Source organism: Micropterus dolomieu, linkage group LG08 (assembly GCF_021292245.1).
Source record: "Micropterus dolomieu isolate WLL.071019.BEF.003 ecotype Adirondacks linkage group LG08, ASM2129224v1, whole genome shotgun sequence".
Classification (NCBI taxonomy): Eukaryota; Metazoa; Chordata; class Actinopteri; order Centrarchiformes; family Centrarchidae; genus Micropterus; species Micropterus dolomieu.
In genome coordinates, this window is record NC_060157.1 from 23,112,814 (window position 1) to 23,129,567 (window position 16,754).

A 16,754-nucleotide genomic window follows, 5' to 3' on the forward strand; every position below is an offset into this window, starting at 1 on the left:
TGTTTCTGACCATGTCCATCCCTTTATGGCCACCATGTACCCATCCTCTGATGGCTACTTCCAGCAGGATAATGCACCATGTCACAAAGCTCCAATCATTTCAAATTGGTTTCTTGAACATGACAATGAGTTCACTGTACTAAAATGGCCCCCACAGTCACCAGATCTCAACCCAATAGAGCATCTTTGGGATGTGGTGGAACGGGAGCTTCATGCCCTGGATGTGCATCCCACAAATCTCCATCAACTGCAAGATGCTATCCTATCAATATGGGCCAACATTTCTAAAGAATGCTTTCAGCACCTTGTTGAATCAATGCCACGTAGAATTAAGGCAGTTCTGAAGGCGAAAGGGGGTCAAACACAGTATTAGTATGGTGTTCCTAATAATCCTTTAGGTGAGTGTACTTTCTACAGAAGAAATTGTTTCAGGGGCAACATTGCCTGTAAACCATTTGGACAAGACAAAACAGAAACCAAAACAGTACCATAAAAACATACATCACAATGAAACACAAGACATTACAAGGAGAAGGAAAGAAGGCCTTGTTTGCCCCTGGGTGCACAGATCAAACCAGTTGCCCAGTGTTCCCAAGGGAGGTCTAAGCCAAGGGGTGAGAAGGGCGGGGAGAGGGATGGTACAGATTGATATTGGGGATGATGATACCAAGGCAGTTTCCCAGTCATTCTTAACATCTTCACCCCATTCAATATCATTGGTTCTACCTTGACTCGCTCAGGTCCTACTCGCATTCGTCTCACAAACATCGATATTACTCAGCCCTATGTCACATTCATACACAAACCTGGATACAGCCAAATTAGTGTATTATTCTGTTATGGTTCATATATTCTCTAATGAGAGTCCATGAGGCACCTAGCCCCATATCCTAGTCCTTAAGTGATGTGGCTGCACTCTCCATCGATAATATGTCCAAAAAATCCTTCAGCCAGTTTATTATACCAGTCCGATTTACTGGTTTTCCAGTTCATAAGAATTATTCCCTTACAAAATAGAAAGTCTAGTGCGACAACACTTTGCATAATTCTTACATTTATATTTTCCACTCTCTTTTCCAATATGCATACAACAGGACTTGGGGAAGATGAACATTCTTTAACTGTAAAACATCACCTCTGTCCAGAATCTTTCTACCATTGGACAGGACCACAGTAAATACATAAATGTACCAATCCTACCACAGCTGTCCATTTTTTTCACTTTACTTATATGGTATAATATGAGCCCTGTGTATGACCTTCATTTGGATGATTTTATGTCTCACACAATTGGACATAGATGTTGAATGCTTCAATATTGAGTCCCATTGTTCCGCAGAAAGGAGTGAACCAGTGTTCCCATTGTCATTTGGTAAGGGTTGTGCTGTCAGGCAGGGATAGACTTAATAACTTGTACATAGCTGATGAATGAAACCATTTCTTAACAAGATTCACATACTAACACTGCCTTCCTCAAATGCACAAAAATCTACTTTTGTAAACGTTTTAATTTGTGTCCTCCTGTCTTTTGTCATTGCATGGAACCTCTTTTCTCCTTTCTTTTCTGCTCTCCTGTAATCCTGTCTGTTTGACTGACCCCTTCCTTTCCTCGGCGCAGGACACGCTACTATGAGGCCTACATTAGGTATGTGCATGATGTTACCACTTAACAGAGCTTCATTTCACAATATGCTGTTTTTGGTGGCAGGCATAAAACATGCTGTGAAAGCTTTTTACTTGAATACAAAAAGAGTTTAAGTGTGATAGTGAATGAGCACTGTGGGGAAATGCAATTCTGAAGTCTCATGATTTTTCAGTAAAATTGGTGTTTCAGGGCATTAAAGCTGCAGTCGGCAACAACTGAACATCCACAACCTTCTGCGTCTCTCTCTGCTGCTTGTATCACTCCGCTAAGCCCCTCCCACCAAACCCACAAGTTTCTATGACAGCAGAAGTTCCCCATTGTTTGCGATTGTGCCTCTTTGCCACTCATCAATACGAGCTCCTTGGCATCCAACATAATAAGCCTGAAGCTCAGTGTGGAGCCGGGACGTGTTGAGACATTTGTGTTGTTGTTGGAAAAGGAGGGCAGTTCTTTCATTACTGGTTGTTTCTAATCCATTGGGTTTGTGAATCTTCTGAAGCCGCGCTGAAGAAACTGACCGTTACAGAGTGAGAGCATGCGCAGGGAGTGGGCTGTGCAGTGTGTGCACAGGCAGTGATTGACACTGTGTTTGAGCCTGCTCCTGGCTGATTGGTTGCTATGACTCGGTCGAGGTGGATTAGCTGGAGCAGTAGGAGGAGCCAGAGGAACCTGATTTTTTTCACAGATTATCTGTCTCATGTACTCCTGTCAGGAAATAGGGACAGTTTTAGCAAAATTGACAAAAAGATCTTTAAAATAATTTCCTTCTGCTTTAATCTGTGTGCTGCATAAAACCTCCAACAAACAGCAACGAGCAACGAGAATGTGTAATTGTCATATTTGCACTTATCAAAATTCAGCTCACTGCATCTTTGACATTTTGATGCCAGGTCAGAAAGCAGTGGTGGACTCTACCCAACCATTCGCCGCGAGGAACGGGGGGGCGGGGACAGTGATGATGAACGAGGCTCAGGAGAGTACTACAGCGGGGAGGAGTTTCATGATGATGACATCATGCTGACAAGGGACAGGTACTGTGATAGCAATTGACAGCTTAACTTGATCCGATGGAAGACAGACAGCAAACCTACAGAACAGATATAGCTACAGTATCATGAATGGGCACTCACCAGCATAATAGCAATGTACTGATTTGCTACCTGTTTCCAGCTTTTTCCCCTCCAAATATCTCTGTTCATGATATAAGACTTACACTGATCACTGAAAATAATTCATTGGGCTGGATCACTCTCTTTAAAAAACTTGTAAATTTTGTATTTGTTGTTTTACAGGTTATCCAACAAGGACCACCATGATGCAGAGGGAGACCTTGACCTTGAGGTTTCCAGGGGCGACCACCAGCCTGATGGTTACTATAACGATGAACAACAGCCGATCTGCCAAGATGGCAGAAGGTCACCCAGGAGATGGTTTTTACCTTCACCTCAAGGTGCCACAGCAGAACCATGTAGTTTAATTAGTTGTAGATCTTTTGAGACTTTTGAGATTCCCTTTCAGAGTTATTGTACGACAGCTTTATGTTATTTAGATGAAATTATTTCTAAAGTTGGATGTTTGATGGAGCTCTTTCCTGATACACAATTCACTCAATTTTGAACTACTAACAAAGCTGTGTTACTGTCAGTCAGATTCAGTTTATTGTAATTGCGCTGTGCAAGTACTAATTTGATTAGTATGTTATGACTATATTATACTTATGTTGGTGCACACAATGAGCTATTCTTGTGTTTTGCCTAACTTTATTCTTTTTTATCATAGCACTGTCTGTAGGTAACCAGAGTTGTTGAGTAAAAAGAGTTTTAATTTTTGGTTTGTCTGTTCTCTCAGCCTCCAACAGACCAACATTCAGTTTTGAGTGTCTTCGCAGAAGAAATAGTCAGGATGAGGCTCCTCCCTCTCCATCCTGCACAGCTCTTCCACTACACCTGGTGCAGCAACAGGTACACTCATGTTTGTTCCTCTATCCCTGTGAGAACATCTCATTCACATAATGCATTCCTTAGCAGCTTACACTGACCATCACAACCACATGCCTCACCCTAACCTTAACTTTTACCCAATTCTAACCCTAAACCTAAAACCACACCATAACCCTCAAACAGCACTTTAAACTTTTGCAGTCCAGTGTTTTGGTCCCCACAAAGCTGTCGGACCCCACAAGTGTAGTGAAATCCCCATACACTTACACTCACAAGTGTATATTCATGGTGACCTGACTGACTGACCTGTGAACTCCAACCTCAGGTAATGGCTGTGGCCGGTCTCGATGCCAGCAGAATTCACCACCTGTCTCCTGCACGGTCACTACGCTCCTGGGCCACACCTCCCGCATCACCCATCAGACGCGACTGCTCGCCCTGCTACACACCACTCATACAGGTCTGGATCACATTTTAAAATAAACCACAGTCTATATCAAGTCTCATGAACATTACCAAAAACGCCATGAAAGTGATTGGCATGAAGGATCTACAGCAGTCACTCCAGTCTATGTTTGAGTGTGCTTTAGACAGGCTAACAAAATCTTGGATGAGCCTTCACAAGCACTATTTTCTGATTATGAGTTGTTGCCATCAGGAAAACGATTTAGAGCTATCAGATGTAAAGGTATTTGTTTTAAACTCTCTTTTGTCCACAACTCCATGTCTTTTCTCAATAAGCAAATCCCTCGGTGAAGGCATGGGGCAGGTTTTATTAGGTCTTTTACAATGATGCACAGTTTGATTTTATATTATTATATTGTTACTCCAGTTGATCTTGGATGGGTGCAGTGTTTTTGATTTGTTTAGCTTACTTATTATTGACAGCTGTATGTATTCATTATGGAAAGGTGCATATATATTATCTAACTTATTTTTAACATGGATTTTTATACATGTATTGTCTACTGTTGTCTCTTCTCTTCTCTTGTATTTAGTGCTGTAATTGCTTTACTGGTACATCAGCACCTACTGTCTGGGCTGACACGTGGTTTTATCTGTGTATGTATGTATGTCTTGTCTGCGAAGCCGCAATGTGCTCTATGGACCCAAGAAAGATTTCTCCTGGGAGACAAGTTCATCTAATCTAAACTAGTTTGAACATACTCTAGAAACATTGTTATTGAGCTTCACAGGTTTGAAAAACCAAAAAGATTAATTTCAAATGAGTAACCTTTACACTGACAGAAGTGAATTTTGTCTTATGGTAAAATATGTAGTTTAAAAATGTACGCCTGTATGTACTCAGGTGGATTGGCGCAGTTCCGGCAGCGTCGGCAGCATCCCCACAGCAGTGAAGAGGAGTTCGTGGTATACAGACGGCCAGGAAGGTCCTCCCAGCCGCAGTCACTCTCCGTCACGTCTGCATTTGCCTGCAGAGAGCTGCTCACACTTCCTGCAGAAGAGAGGCAGTGCCAACAGTCTGGTGGAGGCTGTGAGTAACAAACGCTGCCTCTGTTGAGTTTTTTTTATTATCCATTGACCCTCCAGACTTTGTTTTGGTATGCAGCCAAACCCCCCGAAGTATTAACTTCATAATAATATCAAACCAGAGAACAAGCATTTGTCAAGCTGAAACTCAGTGTTCCATCACCTTATTTGAATACAAATCATTTTAGCTCTACAGAAATGACAGAGAAATAAATCAATTTTCAATAATTTCAATTGTTCTTAGGTGTTGATCTCCGAGGGTCTGGGGAAATACGCCAGGGACCCCAAGTTTGTGTCAGTGACCAAACATGAAATTGCAGACGCCTGCGAGATGACCATCGATGAGATGGACAGCGCTGCTAGTAACCTCCTGAATGGGAGTATGGATAACAGCAACACTGTGGGAACGGGGAAAGTCAGCTCGGACCCACATGCCACCGCACTTCTTAGAGACAACATTATCCGTGACTACAGCGATGAGGAGCCGTACGTGGCTGTGAAATGCGAGGAGGACCTTACAGATGAGATGATATGCATCACGTCGCTATAGCAGCGGCTCACACTGGATTATTTAGGTTTTTTTCAATTGAATTTCGACTCCTATTCCACAGTGAAGTGATGTCTCTGTTCAAGGGAATCCTGCTGCAGAAAATATAAAACACGGATGGATAAGAGAACAAAGTGCCTTGTTTTCTCTTTCTGTGGAGTGGAAACGTAGGAGAGGTTAGAGAAATGGATGGATTCATGAAAGACCTGAGATACATTCAGCAAATATTGAAACCAGAGAGAATCACCTGCCATTTAGCAAGAATTCGGGATACTCCCTGGAGGTTGTTTTCCATTTACTTTATTATTAACAGTAATTTCATAAAGCAGAATAACCTGGCAGCTTCACCAAGCCGGCCCAAAGCTCATATGTTAGTTTGTCCAACAGCAGCTGAAAGCCGGACAGTTTGACATACGGTAATGGTGATGTGATAACAGTTACGTTAGATGTGCAGTATGTAAGCGCTTGGTTATTCATAAATTTTTTTATTGTTTTGGCACTTTACTGCAGCACATAAAATGAAATTAAAATAAAACAGCAATGGCTTTAATTTGTGGGTGTTTGCAGCATAGTGGGTGATCAATGTTGGGATTGTGTCAGTGTTCTTCTGCACTGTCCTAACATAGTGTGACCTTGAGTCCTACGCTGCTCACTCAATATGAAGAGGCAATCCAACAGAAAACATGTCTCTGACACTTACAGACTGCACTGAATGAAATGTGTCAGACCAGTTCGTGCTGCAATCTGGTGGAGTGTTGGAGGGCGTCACATTGATGTCTCAAAGAGTGACGCTGGCTTTGCAAAGCTGCATTTGTCCTGCTGCAAAATGTCTTTGGCTATCCAATGATTCCAAGACTCCCTGTATTCAGCTGCGTTTCATTTCATGTATATATGTGTGATTTTAACCTTTAGTGGTCATCTGCCACTGGTTATCTACATTACAGTCTGGCCTCCACAACTCAAATAATACATAAAATGTGCTACAAACGTATATATTATATATTTTTTGTTAATGTATTTCAGCTAATCTCAGTGCAGACTGACGATCAGGCTGACCAAAGCCATCACAGCCAGCAGGTATGACTCCAGGAGCTGCTTGGGGTTCACAGTACATGGTTTCAGGGTTAAACGCTACTTGTGTACGTGTCTCAGTACTTGACTTGAAAAGGAAACGACATATCAACGAAAAAAAATACTTTGTCCTCAGGCATATCTCTCTGTTTCTTGTGCTTGCTGATATGACACACAAAAGAACTTACCATAAGCCCTTCCCCCTTTACACCAACAAAAGAGACACTGACAGAAATTTTACTTGATTACTTTAAATACGCTGAAAGTAAAGGAAAATTTAGGATGATAATGTCCCAGACTTGTTTCTATAGTGATCTTTAACTTTTATCAAAGCCCCTTGAAAACTGTGAGGAGACCATTTCATTGTTAAAAACTCAGAATATGCAATGATTGACTTTACTCAGACCTGCTTTAGAGTATTTGAACAAGAATTTATGAAAATAAAACTGCCTGAACGTTCATGCTTTGACAATGTAAGAAGACTTACATGTATAGTAATATTTCTGTATGGCACATACAAAATGATAGTGTGTCACACAGTCTTACCAGTCTGATATGTGAAACTGCTGCATGACACTTCAACTACTAATATGTTTTACCCATCTGTGACCAATCCTGAAAAGGAAACATGATGCAGAGATTCCTGCCTCATAGCTGAAGTCATCATGACATTATCGTCTGTCTGATGTTAGTCTTGAGTCATGTTTAGCGCAGTCTTTTACTGCGTCAACACCTGGAAAGTTTTGCTTTAGGCAACTTAAGTTCTGTCAATTGCACCTCACATTTGATGGGTTGCATCTGCTATAATTAAGTGGAGTTTCTCACAGGCATCTGAGCGCTTGTTTAATGGTGAGGCAGATGACAAAAGGAGATCTTAAACACAAAGGTCTGACATATATTTGCTGTTTGTCACTATCTACATAGTGTATATTTACGCCACAACAGAAAAGGAAACTATTTTTTTTTTTTTATTTCCTGACAATATATAAATTCAGTGTATTGTTGGGTGTATATAATGTGTTTTTTGAATGAAATGATTTATGTTAGCTGTTGCCTTTTTGGTGTACGATTTATTTTTGTTCCAGCACCAGTTTGAGTGCACAAGATGTCCAGAACAGCGGCTGTGTGTGAAGGGAGAACTTCACTACCTGCTCGTAGATAAAAACACTGAAGAGAGGCAACATTTCTCACCTGCTGCTCTTCACATTTGCTCCACTACTGACCTGTGTTTGTCTACCAATGCCAATTGTAACAACGTCTTCAGGTCAACTTTTACAAACCAACTCTAGTATCGTGGCAGGGCACTCTTGTTTTTCCTTTTTTTTCCTCAGTCTAAACACTGTTGCCAGGGCAACTTGTTTGTTCTGTGCAGTCAAAGGGCTCCTTCAGATTCAAAACCAAAACAAGGGATCATTAAGTGCATTTACACGCACGTCAATATTCAAATATTATTCCAGATACAACCATTTCTTTCCATTTTGAAGTTTTTGTAGTGTCACCATTTCTGGTGACATACGTTGAAAGGACAGTTTGCTGCTGTTGTTTTCTTGCATACAGATGATACTGATATACAGATTAATTTAACCTACATTGGGATATAAGCTAATATCTGGAATATGTACTGTAAATTCACTCAATCCTTCTTCTCTCCAGAAGATTCACATATTTACAGGTTTTAATGGCCAAAACAGCTGATAAATATGACTTATGCATTTTCTAATTGCATGAAAATCCGTGTTTAATTAAGATTTTGAACAATTCTTATTACCTCTGTAACTATCCAGGTGTTGGTTAACGTGTCAGGGAAACTGTGGCAAAGCCTGCATTTGCACAAAAGGGAAAAAAAGTTCTTTGAAGTAGTAATAATGTAAAAGCTTTTTGTGTTAATCATTTTCTACAGTGATCTGATTGGCCATGATTCAGTCACTGGTTATGATTGGTTAATGGTTATCAGAGACTCGCACCTCCGAAAACTCCAAAGACAGAAAAGTCAGAAAATCAGGTGATTACAGGATTATACTAATTACAGGATCAAAACCAATTTTTAATTAAAAAATGAATCAGTCAATTAGTGCTATCATTGATTGGTTTCACAAACATCACTGTTTTAAAACAATCTAAACTGACTGACCAATACTGCACGACGTTGTACAGTCCAGATTTACCATGAGTCCCTGTGGCTCACAACATGTCAGAAAAAGTAATAGTAATCTTTTTTCACACTACAACTACCCAAATACATCAAAACTTTTATCAGAGGAAACAGAGTGACAAAAAACAACACAAAGCTTTGTTGTGCAACTGACAGCTTTATTTTATTTTTGTACTGTTCCACTGCTTTACAGATGTCTATGGAATGACAACAACATATACAATCTGTACAGTGTTTGTAAAAAGTAAGTGATTAACTTGAAAATTTCTGCTTTCTATCCATTTGTTGTTTGGAAATTTAAAAATATAGCTCTATCTACTTTGTAGCATCAGTACTAGTACCTTATAGATTTTGTACCAAACAAGAACCCTGTTTTGTACATTTGAATTATTGCCTGAAATGAACCTGCTGAGGAATTTTGTATGGTTCACTGAATAAAGTCACACGGACATGGACTGGACGGTTTGAAGTGTTTGTTTACAATCAAGAAAAAAACACACACACAATTTATGTTGTAAAGATTTTCACAACAATTTTCCCTTTGCTATGCACGTATCATGATTTAAACTTTAAAGTAATATTGTACAACAATGCAATGTAAACAATAATTATCATACTTAATAGCATAGTGCAAATTATAGTTCATTCTAACACCTAGCTGTTTCCATTAGAGCTCAATGTGAATTTAATCTAAATCAACACTTCATATATGGATTTGAGAAAGATTTACAGTGAAGCTAATTCTAAAATCTAAACACCACACATCAGTCCTAGCCAGACCAAATCACATCATCAGTCACATACTGTATATACAGTAATTCACATACATTTAGAGAAATATGATATACACTGAAAATGTGTTAGTTTTAGTGTAGTTTAGTTTTTAGAGTATATTTTATATAAAGAGTAGTTTAACACAAGGTCTATATTAGGGCTACAACGATTAGTCACCGTAATCGACGATGTTGATTATAAAAATTCGTCGATGTGAAATTTCATTGTCGACGCGTCATTACAAACATGCCGTTTAAGGGCGAGACAGCAGTCTTCTTATTAAGAACATTTCTGGTTGTTCATTTCTAACTGCAATGCACTACAGGAAGTGCTGGGGGCAGCTTCCACTGTCTGCCATGACTGCTTGACTGTAAGACTACTGTGGAAAAAGAAGCATTCATGCGAGAAGCGGGAAGCAATGGAGAAATAGATCAGGTTTTTGTTTTTACAAGTTTTGTGTGTTATTTAATCACTAAATACACTTTTGAGCGGTTTTGAGACAAGAACTAGAGACAAGAAATATTATTTTGTACCGCTGTCGTTACAATCTGAGTATTGGTTTAACATTTTAAAGTAAATCAAGGAACATCTGGCTGGTGATGTAGCCTACAAAAAAGTCTCCTCATTATGCTGTGAACGCTTCCTGACCAACATGTACCCTTTACTCGGGTCCTAAATGGTGTCTGCTGACTTCAGGTAGGTACACCCTGGACAGGCCTTTGAGCCTTTGAGCAGCCTTTGAGCAGCCTCTCCATAATTCTTTGCATTCTTGGTTTTGAGGTCGTGTGGATGATGCTGGTTAAGAGAACGCCCTTTTTCAGTTTGGTTATCAGTGAATTACAGGAGTATCATCTTGTCTTCCTTCCTATTTTCCCCCTGGCGCTGACACTGGTGTTCATTCTGAATAGTAAACCTTGTTCACTTAATGGTAACATTAGCTAAAATGTAAATGTAAATGCTCTGTACTTGTATAGAAACTAACATTCACACTCATTCATACACTGGCGGAATACCCAAGGACACTTCGACACGCAACCAGGGGGAGCAAGGGATCGAACCGCCGACCTTCCGATTAACAGCCAACCCGCTCTACCTCCTGAGCCACAGCCACCCCAGCTAGTTAGGCTGTGTGTTAGAGATCAGTAATTCACTTGAAAGATATTTAATTAGTTAGTTAAATGGTTTAATTAGGGTTAGGGGGTGACAAAAAAATTGTGACTAGTCGACTAATCAAATAAATAATTAACAGATTAGTCGACTACGAAAATAGTTATTAGTTGCAGCCCTAGTCTATAATAGCCAGATTTGATTTGGAAACTGAAAGTTGTGAACTAATACTTGATAGAACAGCAGCAGTAAGGGTACCTTTCCTAGGGAGAACAGACTTGTACATGTTTCTCTGCTCATATCTGTGGGGGATTTTATCCCTACTGTTGTCTTGACAACAATGCAACAAATAATGGTTTCACCACATAGCACATTAATTTTCTTCCTGTGGGAGTGAAGATTGCAGTCTCACTGCAGACAGATCCTACAACAGTTAAAGTGACTGGTTTCAACCCGGGTACGGAAACAATGTATACAACCAAATTCGAATTCATACTACCAGATTTTTGGGCAAACCCCTTCCAGATTTCTACTAAATTGCCAGTGAAGAGTATTGTCCAAGACCAGGACCTATTAGTTTTAATCTTGATCAGAGCAAATAAAATTCAATTCTGGACCCAAAGCAGTTCTTTCAAAAACGTTAAAATAATCCTAGTGTATCAACTTGAGATGACGGCATCTGGAATTTACAAGCGTATTTATGTCAGCCTGGAAATCTGGCTCCAACAAACTGTGTTTTATGAGAAGAGGCTAAATGATTCTTTTCTATTTACTACAAGTGGAATTGAACATGCTCTTTTTTATTTTTCCTCGCTGATTTAAAATGCGTGCAACATACCAAACCAATATTTTGTCAAACTGTTTAATCTGCAACTTTTCAGGAAGGAAGAAGAACGTAACCTGGGTGACAACTGATCTTAACAGACAAAACAAACTGCATGACACCCAGTTTGCTTATCATCAGTCAGACAACAAGAGCAATGATCACTCATAACTTTGGCTGCTGAATATCTGATGAAGAAACACAATCTAGGACGGGCTGTGGTGGTGTTAAAAAAAACTTTTCTAGTCAAAATGAATAGGGGCAAAAGCAATTGCAAAATTGTGGTGGTGACAGGTGTCAAATCTTCCTTTTACAAAGCATTATGCTCTGTGGAATTTCACTTGAACCTCAGAGTCAATAATCTCAGGATAATAGAGTGTGGTTGAAGTGTTATAGAAGCATTGTTAGTGTTAATGGGAAGGAGGCACACACACACACACACACACACACACACACACACTCTGCTACAGTGTGAGGAGTCAACCCAGTTAACCTGAACAAAAGGTTGGTTTTAGTCATTGAAATCTCACTAACTGCAGAACGGAGGAAACCATTCTTTTATATATGGGAGGCTGTGGCTTAGGAGGTAAAGCAGCAAAAATATGGCCTTGAATTTAGGTTGCGCTTTCTACACATCTAACACTGATATAATATATTGTGTGCAAATCAGTTGAGTTAACAACACAACACGCTCAAATTTTAAAATTTACAATATCAGACCAAGGGCAAAATGATCAGCTGTTGGTGCGTAATGACTGATTATGCTGTGAACGCTTCCTGACCAACACTTACCCTTTAATTGGGTCCTAAATGGTGTCTGCTGTTATTTCTCTAATTAACGCTGTTCATCTCTGCGTGTCGAGTGTTGGCGGCCGGTACACGGAAACCCCTGGGTCGACAAGAGGAGGGCGACCTCTGATGATGTCAGCAGCCTTCTCTGCCATCATGATGGTTGGCCCGTTGAGGTTGCCGCTGACGATGCTGGGCATGATGGAGGCGTCAACCACACGCAGCCGCTCCAGACCCAGGACACGCGTGTTGGGGTCAACGACCGCCATCGGGTCATTTGGCGAGCCCATCTTGCAGGTGCAGGACGGATGGTAGGCACTATCAGCTTTCCGGCGGACAAAAGCGTCAATGTCGGCATCAGATTGGACCTGAGGACCGGGCAGGACTTCGGGACCACGGAAAGGATTGAAAGCCTTCTGGGCAAATATCTCTCTGGAGAGTTTGACACACTCCCTGAACTCCCACACATCAATATCTGAGAGAAGACAGAGAAGATGATAATCTAAAATCAGAAAGAGTGAAGTTCTTTGAACCTTTGATGGATTTGGTACTTAGTACAGTGACAGAATCTTACCAGTGGAGAGATAGTTTGGCTGCACAACTGGGTGCTCGGAAGGGTTGGCGCTCTTCAGCTTTATCCAGCCGATACTTGTGCTTCTCATTGGTCCAACATGAACCTACAACACAAACTTGTTTCAGAGGTATGTTTTATATTCGTTGTTGCATGCCATATTTGCTGTTCTGTTAGAATTCCTGGTCTTCATAACATATAAATTACAGTGTAGTCACACTAAGAAGGTATGGCTGCACAGCCAGAATGGAGAGGAGAGGAAGAATGATTACAGCGACCTGTAAAGTTTTCATCGTATGCATGGCCAGTTGCTTCAGTTTATGCTTCACATGTGTTACCATTACATTCCAGTCCTTTTTTCTGACGAATAAATGCCCAGTGATCTTTTAAAGACCCAGAAGGTTGTTTAACAAAACTTAATAAGATATTTCCAGAATCCTCAAAGACTATAACCACCTGGATGAAAAAAAACAAACTGTCTGCTGCATTAAAGAAAAAACCTAATTTCTCAAGTTGCCACTATATTTCCGGGAATGACACATAAACATAAAATTAAATAATACAATGCAACATTAAAGAAGAGTATTTGAGAATACCAAAATCAGCACCAGTGACTTTAATTAAAAGACCTTCTGGGTTTTTCAAAAATCACCAGGTAGAAAAACTGATGCTTAGCTCTGTGACTTGAATGTAATAGTAATAAATGTGGCACACACTGGGGCTAGTATTGCATGCGAGTATTGTTTTAAGATAGACAGCCATTGCAGGCGATCTACTGGAACAATTCCAAAACGTTTTGTACCCATGAGTCATTTAGTCCCCAGAATTTATAAAAAAGAATAGGGCCCATTTCCAATATTATAGGACTTGGTATTCATGGAGCCTGCACACATTAACTAGTGAATCAAACACAAATAACCTGATAACCATGAATTTTGCTGACATTTCCCTGTGGACAATTCCAACATAAAAGATGTATGGCGCAAATGGGATTCTTTATTTATTCCTGGTTGGTACATTTCTCTTAACAAGGCTATAAATAACATCACTAGGTCAATTCTCAGGAAATTTCTAGGCAGCTGGTTAGCTGGAAGTACACTTCCATGGAAAACCACAGCTGTGTTGTTAGCTTGTCCATAATGATTAATAGTGGGGTAGTTTCAGCATATTCAGATGTGTTTGTATATAAACCACTTGTCCTTTCCCTGTGGAATAAAACAAAACCATAATCATACATTGTGAAAGCTGCCACACTCACACACCATGTCAAGTTAAACTCAAACCAACTGTGTATAAATGACACTTTCAGATTAAACTCCCATCATGTTCCACCTGCACAAAAAAACATCCGCTCTTTCTGACAGTACAAGAGCCACACACACCTGATACGCTTCTAGCTTGGAGGCAACTCGTCCGTGGTCGATAACCTGTGAGGGCAGGAAGTGAAACTGGATGTCGGGATGTGTGACGTGTGGTCGACTGCGTATAAACCCTCCACTCTCCATATGGGCTGATGCTCCGTAACCTAGGGAGTGATCGTCATGGTTAATGAGAAAGTGGAACACTGTGTTACCACACTGAAGACCAGATGCCAGATACACATACACTGGTGTATTGTTGTGTTGTGTTTTTGTATTGTTGCATTGTGATATCCCTGTCTTTGGTTGACTTGGTGTGTTTGATGAGTGTATGCTTTATTTGTATATATTATATACTATATATTTTGCAGTGGCGGCTTACCATACCAGAATTATTGCTACAGCTGCCCCAGAATTTTGTGAATTCGCAATTCACGACTCTGCGGACCTGAACTCAAACTAACAGCTGTCTACGCTCTCTCCACTTGGAGGATGAGCAACTGGAACAGTGACAGGACCGCAATCACTTGCAAAGTCATGACAACCAAATAAACTACAGTGCGAGTACAGCTTTTCTCCTCAGGCAGAGTGACAAACAGGGCAGAGCACAGCCGGACTGGCCATGAGGAGCACTGGGAGAAAAACTGATGGGCCGGTTGCTCTGTGGGCCACTTGAGCAGCCATTTATACAAAATCAAGAGCGGGAGAGATGCATCGTCAGCCCACTTTGATTTTGCACCAGCCCACTTGGCTGGCTGGCTGGCTCTTTAGCTGTTTCAGGTTACTTTTGTTGAAACAACCTTTTCTTTTTTCTTGAATGTACCAATCACAGCCTGCATGAGGCGGGACATTTAGGAAATCATGGCATGCTACAGTAAACTTTGAAAATGTTCACTGTCATGCATGAAAGGCTATGATTATTGACTAGTTAGTACAAAACAGAGACTTTTATAGGCTCAAAGAAAGTTTTAAAAATATAAAACTTCGATGGATCAACTATGAATCATAACATAAACCTCATAAATAGTCATAATTGGCCTTGTTTGCAGTCCGAGGTGTACTATCCAGTAGTGCACACCCTGGGGTTTACTAATTCCTTGCATCTGGCTGGTTATTGATTTAGGGAGTAAAACAGCTGAGTTATATTTGACATTCAAAAAATGTCTAATCATCTGATTAGACTGCGGAAAACCATGCTGTGAATAGTTGCATGTTAATGAGGAATAAGTTTTCTTCAAACAAGATACAGAGTTTGGCCATTTACATTAACCCCTACCTGTCCATACCAGGTATTTCCTGTATTTGTAAGAGGCATAGATTCAGTGAGACTTACTGAAAGGCAGATGATCTGTTCAGAGATATATTTCCACATAAATTCACTATTTTTGTAGAACATTTGGAAGAATGTGTGTGTCCAATGCATGCATGCATAGGTGCCTTCGGTTACCAGTAAACCGAGTGAGCCACTCCAGGCCTATCTTGACCATTTGGAAAGGTTTCTGAGCCTTGAAAAGGGTGATGGGCTGAGTGCACTGCTGCTGGACGTACAGCTCCAAATGATCCTGCAGGTTACTGCCAACACCTGAAAGACAAAGAGAGGCATGAACGCCAGTCATTATAATACAATGCACTCCAGAGCTGGTCTGTTTGTAAGCATGACACGGAGGGGAAATTGTATAACTCTATCAGTGTTTGATGTGTTTAATGTGTTCGTGTGCTTAGTCTAAAAAAATTCCATTTCATTTTTTAAATGCTTACATGGGTAAAAAACATCTCCTAGTGCGCAAAATGTACCTGGTAAGTGCTGAACCACAGGGATGTCGAGTTGTTTCAGGTCATCTGCGTTTCCCACCCCAGACAGCATGAGAAGCTGAGGGGAGTTGATGGATCCTCCACTCAATATCACCTCTTTATCTGCAAACACCTGAAGAGAGACCAGAAAAACTGATGAGTGAATCACTGAACAAGATTAAGAGTCTACAGCCAGAGTAGCAGCTCTGTGGTTAGGCACAGCAGTGCTTTGAGATTAATGGCAACGTGAGTATGCTAACATGCTCACAATGGCAATTACAGGACAGAAAAAATGATCAGCTCAAATAACTTGACTGATTTTCTGAGTGAACAGTCTGACCTGCTAGCGGTGGTAGATGAAAAGTAAGTGGATTACCAAAGTCGTTAGTATTCATCCTCTGAGCAACATCAAAATCTCTACCAAATTTTATGGCAATCCATTCAAAATTGTCAAGATAATTCACCAAAACCCAAAAATATCAACACATTCACCCAGGACATTCACCCAATGGGGACCATTAATGTCTGTTCACAATGAAAGGTCAATCCATCCAATAGTTGTTGAGATATATCAGTCTGAACCAAGACGTTGGACCAGCCGGCCAGGGCTACGCAACGAGCATGGCTAAAATGGAATCTACATTCAATAAGACATGAGTAAGTGAAATAATAAATAAAAAGGTTTGGTGAGGAAT

The 16,754-nt window shown here is 40.5% G+C and overlaps 2 protein-coding genes across 12 annotated transcripts in view; one reads left to right on the plus strand and one right to left on the minus strand.

Annotated features, from left to right (window-relative positions):
- Nucleotides 1-5,753, plus strand: part of cacna1db (calcium channel, voltage-dependent, L type, alpha 1D subunit, b) — a 96,282-nt gene extending 90,529 nt beyond the window's left edge. For 9 of the 11 annotated variants that reach the window (XM_046057250.1, XM_046057249.1, XM_046057247.1 and 6 more), the window contains 7 exons: nucleotides 1,619-1,645; nucleotides 2,536-2,676; nucleotides 2,938-3,095; nucleotides 3,494-3,606; nucleotides 3,911-4,045; nucleotides 4,895-5,080; nucleotides 5,321-5,753. In XM_046057250.1, coding sequence (XP_045913206.1) covers nucleotides 1,619-1,645; nucleotides 2,536-2,676; nucleotides 2,938-3,095; nucleotides 3,494-3,606; nucleotides 3,911-4,045; nucleotides 4,895-5,080; nucleotides 5,321-5,626 — 1,066 coding nt within the window. In that variant the 3' untranslated portion in view covers nucleotides 5,627-5,753. The remainder of the gene's footprint in view (nucleotides 1-1,618; nucleotides 1,646-2,535; nucleotides 2,677-2,937; nucleotides 3,096-3,493; nucleotides 3,607-3,910; nucleotides 4,046-4,894; nucleotides 5,081-5,320) is intronic. The other 2 variants (XM_046057245.1, XM_046057251.1) reach the window with 2 other exon arrangements.
- A 5,038-nt stretch (nucleotides 5,754-10,791) lies between these two features.
- LOC123974767 (choline dehydrogenase, mitochondrial-like) lies at nucleotides 10,792-16,560 on the minus strand. The gene is made up of 6 exons (XM_046055654.1): nucleotides 16,552-16,560; nucleotides 16,063-16,192; nucleotides 15,716-15,850; nucleotides 14,293-14,435; nucleotides 12,914-13,016; nucleotides 10,792-12,814 (listed from the first exon to the last, which is right to left on the minus strand). Exons 1-6 carry the CDS (start codon nucleotides 16,558-16,560, stop codon nucleotides 12,396-12,398), a joined length of 939 nt encoding a protein of 312 aa, XP_045911610.1. The 3' UTR covers nucleotides 10,792-12,395.
- Between the last annotated feature and the right edge of the window lie 194 nt (nucleotides 16,561-16,754).

Coding starts and splice junctions, on each gene's coding strand:
- LOC123974767 (XM_046055654.1), bottom strand. Junction 14,436..15,715: donor GTGGCTCACTCGGTTTACTG/GTAACCGAAGGC, acceptor ATCACTCCCTAG/GTTACGGAGCATCAGCCCAT. Junction 13,017..14,292: donor CCAAGCTAGAAGCGTATCAG/GTGTGTGTGGCT, acceptor TTTGTGTTGTAG/GTTCATGTTGGACCAATGAG.